This window comes from Nerophis lumbriciformis, linkage group LG28, assembly GCF_033978685.3.
Source record: "Nerophis lumbriciformis linkage group LG28, RoL_Nlum_v2.1, whole genome shotgun sequence".
NCBI lineage: Eukaryota > Metazoa > Chordata > Actinopteri > Syngnathiformes > Syngnathidae > Nerophis > Nerophis lumbriciformis.
Genome location: NC_084575.2, coordinates 21,707,231 through 21,718,066, shown reverse-complemented (window position 1 = coordinate 21,718,066; position 10,836 = coordinate 21,707,231). Strand labels below are relative to the sequence as shown.

The window sequence follows — 10,836 nt, the reverse complement described above, 5'->3', positions numbered from 1 at the left end:
CGGTGTTTGGGGCTACGGGGGGTTGTATATTGTAGCGTCTCGGAAGAGTTAGTGCTGCAAGGGGTTCTGGGTATTTGTTCTGTTGTGTTTATGTTGTGTTACGGTGCGGATGTTCTCCCGAAATGTGTTTGTCATTCTTGTTTGGTGTGGGTTCACAGTGTGGCGCATATTTGTAACAGTGTTAAAGTTGTTTATACGGCCACCCTCAGTGTGACCTGTATGGCTGTTGACCAAGTATTCCTTGCATTCACTTGTGTGTGTGAAAAGCCGTAGATATTATGTGATTGGGCCGGCACGCAAAGGCAGTGCCTTTAAGGTTTAATGGCGCTCTGTACTTCTCCCTACGTCCGTGTACACAGCGGCGTTTTAAAAAGTCATAAATTTTACTTTTTGAAACAGATCATTTCCGATATTACATTTTAAAGCATTTCTCGGACATCTCTAGTCTCTTAGTCCAGCGCTGTCTTCCAGACATTGTCATTTGCACTTCCTTCCAATGCCTATTGCTTTAAAACCATGGGTGTCCAAACTGCGGCCCCCTGGCGTGTTCATTTTGACGCCAAAAGTTAATAAGGAATGTGGCCTGCGGGGTGGGGTGTCTCCAACTTCCATCTCTAACTTAATTGAAAAAATCTGTTGTATAATTGCTGCAACTTTGCCACCGTTGTGAGGACGACGTGAGCAATTCAGGTTAATGACCATGAACCGCACTTTGAAGTGTACACAGCACAGCATTTCTATGTATGGCCCAATCCAAAACCTTCCCACTCATGGCTCACATAAACGAACAAAAAAAGTCAACACAAATGGTTACACGTAACGCAACTTGATCACTGAACTTTGTGGATATTATAAAATAAATGTCCAAGCACAACACATAATTAAAAATTACACTCTTTTAAATTCCCTGCAATGAATGATGAGGAAAAATGCAAAACGCTATTTCGATACTTACTCATGTTTGGTGCATTTTAGCTGCTTGATATTTCTGATCGATTATAAAACTTTAAGGAGGTCGTCACGGGAGTAAACAAGGTAGGAGTCGAACTTTCACATATAATATCTAATTATATTGTTTATTAATTATATATCCATTATATAGATAGGCTCCAGCGCCCCCCGCGACCCCAAAGGGAATAAGCGGTAGAAAATGGATGGATGGATGGATATATTAATATTTATATACAAAACCCAAAACCAGTGAAGTTGGCACGTTGTGTAAAAATCGTAAATAAAAACAGAATACAATGATTGTATTAGTGCCCAAGGCAAGGGTAACTTACACATCTGTGAAGGCACCATTAATGCTAAAAGGTACATACAGGTTTTGGAGCAACATATGTTGCCATCCAAGCAACGTTATCATGGACGCCCCTGCTTATTTCAGCAAGACAATGCCAAGCTACGTGTTACAACAGCGTGGCTTCATAGTAAAAGAGTGCGGGTACTAGACTGGCCTGCCTGTAGTCCAGACCTGTCCCCCATTGAAAATGTGTGGCGCATTATGAAGCGTAAAATACCACAACGGAGACCCCGGACTGTTGAACAACTTAAGCTGTACTGTAAGCAAGAATAGGAAAGAATTCCACCTGAAAAGCTTCAAAAATGGGTCTCCTCAGTTCCCAAACGTTTACTGAGTATTGTTAAAAGGAAAGGCCATGTAACACAGTGGTAAAAATGCCCCTGTGCCAACTTTTTTGCAATGTGTTGCTGCCATTAAATTCTAAGTTAATGATTATTGGCAAAAAAAAATTTGAACATTAAATATCTTGACTTTGCAGTCTATTCAATTGAATATAAGTTGAAAAGGATTTGCAAATAATTGTATTCTGTTTTTATTTACACAACGTCCCAACTTTACTGGTTTTGTGTTTTGTATATGCCATATGTTTGTCAACTTTCGGCCCCCCAGCCAAAATTCTTTAGCCCAATGCGCCCCCCAACCCCCCCAAGTCAAAAAGTTTGGACACCCCTGCTTTAAACAATATAAGTTCCGTGTCTTGTGCCCTAATGTGTTGCACTCGCCTTCTTTTGTTATATTAAAGAATATTATATCACTCACCTTCTGTCTCCCGTCTGCTGCATCTTGGGGTCACGTCGCCACAGCTCCCTCCCAGCTGGTGACAATAGGCCTACTGCAGCACATGCATGACTTGGCTGTAAAACTACTAAATGACATGTTTTCATTAAATACACTTGTTTTCACATTCAAATTATTTTATTTGTCATTTTCAGAGTGGAGGTTTAGAATATACTCGTGCTGTGAAATGATCAAAAACAAATCTGATTAATCACGCTTGTGAATTTGGAATAATCATGATTACTCGCCGGCATAATTACTACTTAGTTTAAAGTGTAATTATGTTTATGTTGTGTACAAGGTGTATTTATAATATGTTGTGCAAAGGAAATGTCATAATTTTTGTAAGCTCATCTTGTATTGGACATTGTTTATAGGGTTAGGCGCAATAAGTGTTCAACTTCAGCCTGCAACATTTTCAATTCATGAACTGTTTGTTTATGTAAAACTGTTTGTTTATTTTGTTGGCCACTGACCGAAGGAATAATAAACTAAACTAATTACTACTGACATGTAAATAACGCTCAACAAAAGCCTTCTACTTTGACACATTGTCTCATTCACAAGTCTACATACTTTTTTTTTTTTTTTTACACTGTGTTCCTGTAAATGATACACATGATCTCAAACAACTAAAGTAGTGATATTTTGATCTAAGAATCAATATTAGAGCATAAAGATTTGGTATCGGCCATGTTGCACATCATTACTGCACTGACTACTCGGTGGCCTAGTGGTTAGAGTGTTCGCCCTGAGATCGGTAGGTTGTGACTTCAAACCCCGGCCGAGTCATACAAAGACTATAAAAATGGGACCCATTACCTCCCTGCTTGGCACTCAGCATCAAAGGTTGGAATTGGGGGTTAAATCACCAAAGATGATTCCCGGGCGCGGCACCGATGCTGCCCACTGCTCCCCTCACCTCCCAGGGGGTGAACAAGGGGATGGGTCAAATGCAGAGGACAAATTTCACCACACCTAGTGTGTGTGACAATCATTGATACTTTAACTTTAACTGACATACAGTATGCATTGACATAAACACTGACTGTAGAACAACCCACAAGTTTTTGCTCCGGAGGTCAAAGTGAAAATGTCCCAACTTTACTGTAGAGCAAGGGTTCTTAAATTAAAACGCAACTAGATAGCATGTAAAAAAAAAAAAAAATCTCTAGATTTTACGGTTGAAAAAAAAAGGTTGCTGTATTTTTTTTTTCTACACCCAATTACTGTAAATTTAAGAAACGTATCAATGTTGTTTCATACTAAAATTCTGATGACTGAGCTGCCATTGTATTTTTACCATAAAATCTGTAAATTTAGGACTGGTACCACTGTTAATTTTAAAAGGAAAATTTTATCGACTGAGCTGCCGTTTTTTTTTTGTCTCCACAGAAAAATGTACGGCTATTTATTTTATAGTGCATTACTATACATTGAAAAACAGTACCACTAGTACTTTGGGCACCCCTGGTTTAGAATAAACACAACAAATCAATAGCAGATAACAAAAAATGTTTACATTTTTTTTTTAAGAAAATGTTTGTTTGCGAAAGTTCTGTTTTAGATATTTTTAAAATGCATAAGCAAAAAAAGTGACATGTGAAATGTTGTTCAGTTACTTCTATTTAAGAAAAGCTGCTGTAATTTAACGTGCATCTTTTTTTCCGGATTCCTTTATTAGTTATTTTCGAAGAATATACCTGGACACAAAAAAATTCAAATGCAGTGTTTTGTTTTGGACACGTGTATAAAGGCTAAAGAGAGTGATTTAAATATGATAATTTAAGAATGAATTGATCAAATGCGATGCAAAATGGAGATTTATATTAGTGTTGTTTAACCATATGTTGGGCGATGAGCGCCCGTTAGAAGGCCTCCAAAACATACCTGTTTCTCAGCTGTGGTATGCAGTTGTAATCAGTGTTGGGACTAACGCGTTACAAAGTAACGCGTTACTGTAACGCCGTTACTATCGGCGGTAACTAGTAATCTAACGCGTTATTTTTTTGTATTCAGTAACTCCGTTACCGTTACTACATGATGCGTTACTGCGTTATTTTGCGTTATTTTTTATGTAGTATCGGCTAGAAACTGAGAAGATCTGAGTGTTGCAGCGCTGCTGAAGAGGCGACAAAAAAGAGGCGCGCCGCGCGCTGTCTGTGTGTACGTGTGTGTGTGTGTGTGAGTGTGTGTGTGTGGGAGGGGGCGTGTCTGTGTCTACTATCAAGACGTCATGGCGAACCCCGAAGCCGAGTTTCTTAAAACGGAGATATTTTCAGTACGTTTCTTTTATCGACCACAAAGAAAAGAACATTTTAGTTGAATGTAAGTTTCAAATATGCTGAAACAGCGACAAAAACAACATGCTTCGACGAAGCTAGTAAAGAGACACACACTTCACCTCCACGTCCAACAGCGGCTGGATTTTAATGAGGCACTGCACACTGAAGGTACACACACTCTGTCAATTCTCTTATATACTCTTTCATTTTAAACTTTTAGAGTGTTTGATTATCACATCACTCTAAATGTTTAGACTATAAAGTTCACAAACCCAAAGAGGGATACTAGTGGGCCAGGCTAATATTTCCTTTTCTCTAAACTAAGTGGGGAAATGTGTAGAGTGTTCTGGGCTTCAGACATGATTTTATTTCAGAATTCCTTGAGAAAACGCCTGGTTAGGCTTTATGTATGTAGTGTGTGCCTTTCTTGTTTTACAGCTATGTTGTTATTATGCTGTTTGTTACTTATGTATGTTAAGTTGCAGCTATTTAAAATAGTTTTGTCAATTTGTTCTGGTCTGAAACAAATTGGCCCTTTAAAACATATCTTTGTCTTTGTGTGTTGTATGTAGAGCACATTGCTTAGCAGAGTTCAGTGATGCAAATGCATGTCAACTTGATCAACAGATTGTATTATTCTCCAGTGCAATAACAGTACTAAAATGAAGGCTAAAAGGGCATTAAATGGGGCCTTAAAATTAAAAAAAATATATATATAAGTAACTAAATAGTTACTTTTCACAGTAACGCATTACTTTTTGGTTTAAGTAACTGAGTTAGTAACTGAGTTACTTTTGAAATAAAGTAACTAGTAACTGTAACTAGTTACTGGTTTTCAGTAACTAACCCAACACTGGTTGTAATACACTTTTCCACCACTTGTGGCAGTAATGACAATCTCAAACAAACAGAAGAAGTCTGGAGCTAAAGTCACAGATATGTTTCTTAAGTGCAAAAAATATGACTACAGTGGTGAAGCTTTGTCAAAAAAAATAAAAAATAAAAGCAAGCAAATAACAGCCTCAGGAAACAACACAATTGTACTTAAATACTCTAAAAACTATTGAGAAGTTGGCAGTTTTTATAAAATGATGGCAACATACTGCAAAAATGGCAAATATCTTAATTTTTTTTTTTAATGTACGTATTGTAGATGTACATGTCAACCTTTTGCAAATGTCTATATTTCATTTGACTCAAGTTTTGCTTAATGTGGAGGGTCAAATGAGACAGAATGAAATAAATAAATAAATATTTAAATAATTACCTAAATGTGTCATTATATAATTAAAAATAAATATGTTAATTCAATATTTAATGTGTCATAAATTTCATTTAAAATTATACATACATACATATATATATTCATATACATACATACATACATACATACATACATACATACATATATATATATATATATATATATATATATATATATATATATATATATATATATATATATATATATATATATATATATATACACGTTTATTAAACTATGTACCGGTAATTTATATTTTCAAATGTAATTTTATTTTATTTTATTTTTTTCAAATGTAACTATAATTTCGATTTTTTTTTTTTTTTTTATGATCTCAAAAGATCATAAATCCTGCAGTTTAAAGTGATTCATCATTTTTATTACACAAATGTTATCCTGATACATCTCCACTTTGTGATAAATGTAAATCTGCTGAAGGATCACTGTCTCATTCATTTTGGGAATGTCCAATTATTCAATCATTCTGGTCAAGCATTTTCTTTTTTTTACTCGGGGGTATATCAGAGAAAACTTGTCCCTGACAGGGATATAATCTTGTTTGGGTGGTCTTCAGAAACACAAAAACTTCCAAAATATATTACAGCTGTGTTGCTGCTCGGGACGGTCTTGGCCAAAAGACTCATTCTCAAAGAGTGGAAAAGCCCATCTGCACCCAATTTCAGGAACTGGTTAAATTAACTTGTGAATGTAATGACTCTTGAAAAAATAATATTTTTAAACTCTACAAATATGAATAAATGGGAACTAACCTGGAAACCTTTACTGACATATATTGAATCATAACTTATAGACATTTAAAGAAAAGAAAAAAAGAAAGAAAAACAAAAACAAAAAAACTGCCATCTTTTTTGTAGTTGTATTCCTTTTTATTAATGTTATTATTTTTTGTATTGATCCTACACTACTATTGTTTTTTTTGTGTCATTTTAATATGGTTTTGTCATGGTTTACTTGCTTTTTTATTTTTTTGTGACTTTTTATTTTGTATTGTTTTGCATCTGATCAAGCCCTGTGACTTTCTTTTTCTTTTTTAAGTGTGAGGGTGGAGAGGTCCTCCCTCACACACCTCACTTTCTGAGGATCCTTGATGCCGAGGAATATTCATCCATCTTGCTATGGTTTGGATAGCCTGCTGATCCTGAGCCAGAGCGGGACAGATGGATATATATACACAATATCTGGGTATTTTTTCTAATAATGTCTATACTGTAAACCTTGAGTTGTTAAAGTTCAAGTGCACCTCTCTCCTCAAGTGTGCATGTGAGTGGATGTGTGCCTGTATGAGGGGTTTGTGTGAGCAAAGTATGACTGTTAAATGGGATTTTAACTGTAAAATTCAATAAAATATATTTGCAAAAAAAAAACAAATTATTTCAAAATGTTATTAATTATTTTAATATTTTAATTTGCACTTTAATTCTATTGACAGCTTAGTTAAACGTGAATTATTAATTTAGTTTTTTAATTTTACCACAACATAATTGTATGTGCATTTATTTTTCGTCAGTTATGAGTCCCTTCTCATGCAGTATATTTGGTTCGTACATATTTTTCCTAATCAGCCTGACCTGAGCCTAAGATTTATGTGATAAATAAATAATATTTGTGATTAGCACACGGTTTCATATCATTTGAAAATGTTGTAAACTGTAAGTAGGTTAGAGATAATTATTGGATGTGATTAAAATCAAGAGTAAGATGACTAATTCCGTGTTAAAATTTGAGTGGGCCTTGGGCCCATCTGTAGTGGAAAAGTTGGTACACAACAAATACAAATATTACACTACATATTTTTGGAAATATCCTACATCTTAGATATTTAGACAAATGCAGAAGCAAAAAAGTGACACTCGAAATCATGTCAAGGTCTTTCTGAGAAAAGCGTCTGTTATTTTAACGTGCTAAATATAGATGACCCTGTCTGTGACAAAAGATGTGAACGCGCTGCGGAAATAAGTCACCACAGTCACCAAACTTTTTCACTAACAGGAGGTGAATCTATTTCTCTTCCTCGCAAACACTTGATGTTTACCCGTGTCTTGGAAACAAACCCAGACTATAGTTGTCATATATTCTACCTCTTTATTCAGTAGTAATATAAAGGGGGTGATCAAAAGACAAGTCAGACAATGTTATTGACTCAAATCAACACAAAAGGTGGGGAAAAAAAGGCAATGTAAACAAGGTAAAGACATTTACTGACACTAAATGTTACTCCGAGCTGACATTATCTTACTTTTTAAAGCTCCCTGTATCGTACTGCAGTCCAGTCGCCACTTAAAATGCAAAAACAGCGAGTTCCAATCAATGTGGGCGGCATGATTAGACCTCAAAGTTAGGATTAAAAACAGTGTGGCAGCTTGTTTTGCCGAGAATATACTTGACGACATCAAGGGTGGGACCAAATAAATACATGTGAATATACAATACGTCTGAATGGCCTCAGGAATGTGTTTGGATGTCATCTTTGTGTTAATAGAACTATCACATCCTCTTGTCTAATCACGTAGCGAGAAAGCGGGTGAGCGAGGGTTCGTAAGTTACAAAGGGAGCGTGCGCTTATGGGGGAGGGTTTTTTTAGCAGGACACCTCCATGGTCTGGGGTCCGGTCTGGCGGTCCAGCCCTGCGGTGGCGTTGCTCTCCAGCAGGCTGTTCAGGTTATGGCGGCTACGACTGCTCTCCACCGAGGTGATGCTGGAGGAGGAGGCGGTGCGTGAGCGAGCCAGGCGGGTCATACCGACGGACGGCACTGGGAGGGGGGGGACGACAAAACGAGTATGAAAAAAAACATTTTTGCTTTGTCTGATTGGATAGCACGAGGGGTGTAACGGTACAGTATCCTGCATGCTTCGGTACGTACCGACGTATTAAGGTCACGGTTCGGCTTCCTTGTCAGTACAGCAAGAAATCAAAGTTTACACTACACAGCTAATTGTTTTGCCCTCAAGTAACTTAAGTAACTAAGATCGGATTTTATTTGCCCGTCGAATCGTTTTCCAAGTGCTTCAAATCTGATCGGATTTGGGCCACATCAGGAGATAGTCCCAGTATGATTGGGATCTGTTTTTTTTTTAAATGTGACTTAACCAACCCAGGTCTAAACCAGACCTGGGCAAAATACGGCCCGCCAATATTAAGATTTTCAAACCAGCCCGCCGGACGTTCTACATCATTTTTTATAGACATTTAACATCAAAACTGTAGTCGCCATTATGATGTGCAGTGCTGCTTTTAAATTACAGTAAGTCTTGAACTATAGAAAGTATTCCAATGGTTAAAATCTGTGCTTTTGAGTTATTACGGTAATCTAGGTCAGTTTTTTTCAACCTTTTTTGAGCCAAGGCACATTTTTTGCGTTGGAAAAAATCCGGAGGCACACCACCAGCAGAAATCATTAAAAAACGAAACTCAGTTGACAGTAAAAAGTCGCAATTGTTGGATATGACTTTAAACCATAACCAAGCATGCATCAATATAGGTCTTGTCTCAAAGTAGGTGTACTGTCACCACCTGTCACATCACGCAGTGACTTATTTTGAGTTTTTTGCTATTTTCCTATGTGTAGTGTTTTAGTTCTTGTCTTGCGCTCCTATTTTAGTGGCTTTTTCTTTTTTTTGGTATTTTCCTGTAGCAGTTTCATGTCTTCCTTTGAGCAATATTTCCCGCATTTACTTTGTTTTAGCAATCAGGAACATTTCAGTTGTTTTTATCCTTCTTTGTGGGGACATTGTTGATTGTCATCTAATGTTCAGTGAATGTATAGGATAGGGAAATATAAGCTTTGGCTTCAGCCTATTCCTTTTTCGGTCATTCTTTTTCTTTTTGTGTGTAAATGTGTATGATTGTTAATATGTCTAATCTGTACTGTTAAACTGGTCACACAAAATGGTTGATGGTTGATTATATGACCGAAATAAACTTATTTCATTCATTTATTCATGTTCGGATGTACATTGTGGACACCGTCTTTGCTCCACAGTAAGTCTTTGCTGTCGTCCAGCATTCTGTTTTTGTTTACTTTGTAGCCAGTTCGTTCTGCATAGCCTTCCCTAAGCTTCAATGCCTTTTCTTAGCGGCACTCACCTTTTGTTTATTTTTGGATTAAGCATTAGACACCTTTTTACCTCCACACTGCCTCCCGCTGTTTCCGACATCTACAAAGCAATTAGCCACCGGCTGCCACCGGCTGCCACCTACTGATATGGAAGAGTATTACACGGTTACTCTGCCGAGCTCTAGACAGCACCGACACTCAACAACAACACATCATTTGCAGGCTATAATTACTGGTTTGAAAAACATATTTTTAACCCAAATAGATGAAATTAAATAATCTCCCACAGCACACCAGACTGTATCTCACGACACACTAGTGTGACTGATAAAGATCATATTTTACTTGTGATCTAAACAGTTCTCAATAGTACTACAAAATTTGTATCTACTTATTTTCGTCTGTCCAAACGTTTTCCTTCCAGCGCATTTACCGAAGGAGACGTCAATAATTAATAAAATTTTTTTACAGGCTTAAAAAAATCTAAGATAGACCTTGGTGTTATTGTTAGTTACTATAATAAACCTTTCAGTTTTTTCTTGTTACATTATGCCTTTTTGCATGATTTTCCCATGTTTTTCTACAATGTGCAACAAAAAAACGAGCCACGCTATGAATTGGTTTACATAATTCACATACCGGGAAGGCGAAGTGTAACTAAAAGATGGAAGGGTGTGTCCAAGCTCGGTCTTCTTAATTACAGGCTGGGTTGCACGCTTGGGGAGGAGTTCTGCACGCTTCCACGCCTCACTTTTCACGGTGGTGATAATGCACGCTCCGGAGTTAGTGGAGGTGACCTGCATGTCTGGATCTCCACTCCCACGTCCTATACGTCACCTTTTCGTATCTGAGTACAAAGTACCGTCATTTACGTATAATAAGACGCAATTTTTTTCCCACACTTTGAACGCTGCGCATTATACTTGTATTTTTTTCGAGTTCATAAACTTGACATGGGGCCAATAAATTTAGCCTTATCACATCAGACCGATGAAATTGCCAAACGAGTCACGGTGGTTGGACCAATGACATTGTTCACATAAAATCAAACGCACTCATACAATCACTCTGTCTTATGGACTCTCCCTCATCTTGGAGAAGACAAGATAAAATGCACAAGACACAGCCCCA

General features: G+C 37.0%; 2 protein-coding genes across 5 annotated transcripts in view; both read right to left on the bottom strand.

Annotated features, from left to right (window-relative positions):
• Window positions 1–546, bottom strand: part of sla2a (Src like adaptor 2a) — a 17,943-nt gene extending 17,397 nt beyond the window's left edge. For both annotated transcript variants that reach the window (XM_061923873.2, XM_061923872.2), the window contains exon 1: window positions 1–546. This exon is cut by the window's left edge and continues 1,763 nt beyond it. The gene's annotated coding sequence lies outside the window, so the exon portion shown is untranslated.
• A 7,166-nt stretch (window positions 547–7,712) lies between these two features.
• Window positions 7,713–10,836, bottom strand: part of ndrg3a (ndrg family member 3a) — a 108,593-nt gene continuing 105,469 nt past the window's right edge. For all 3 annotated transcript variants that reach the window (XM_061923868.2, XM_061923870.2, XM_061923871.2), the window contains one exon: window positions 7,713–8,400. In XM_061923868.2, the coding sequence (XP_061779852.2) occupies window positions 8,228–8,400 (173 nt within the window). In that variant the 3' untranslated portion in view covers window positions 7,713–8,227. The remainder of the gene's footprint in view (window positions 8,401–10,836) is intronic.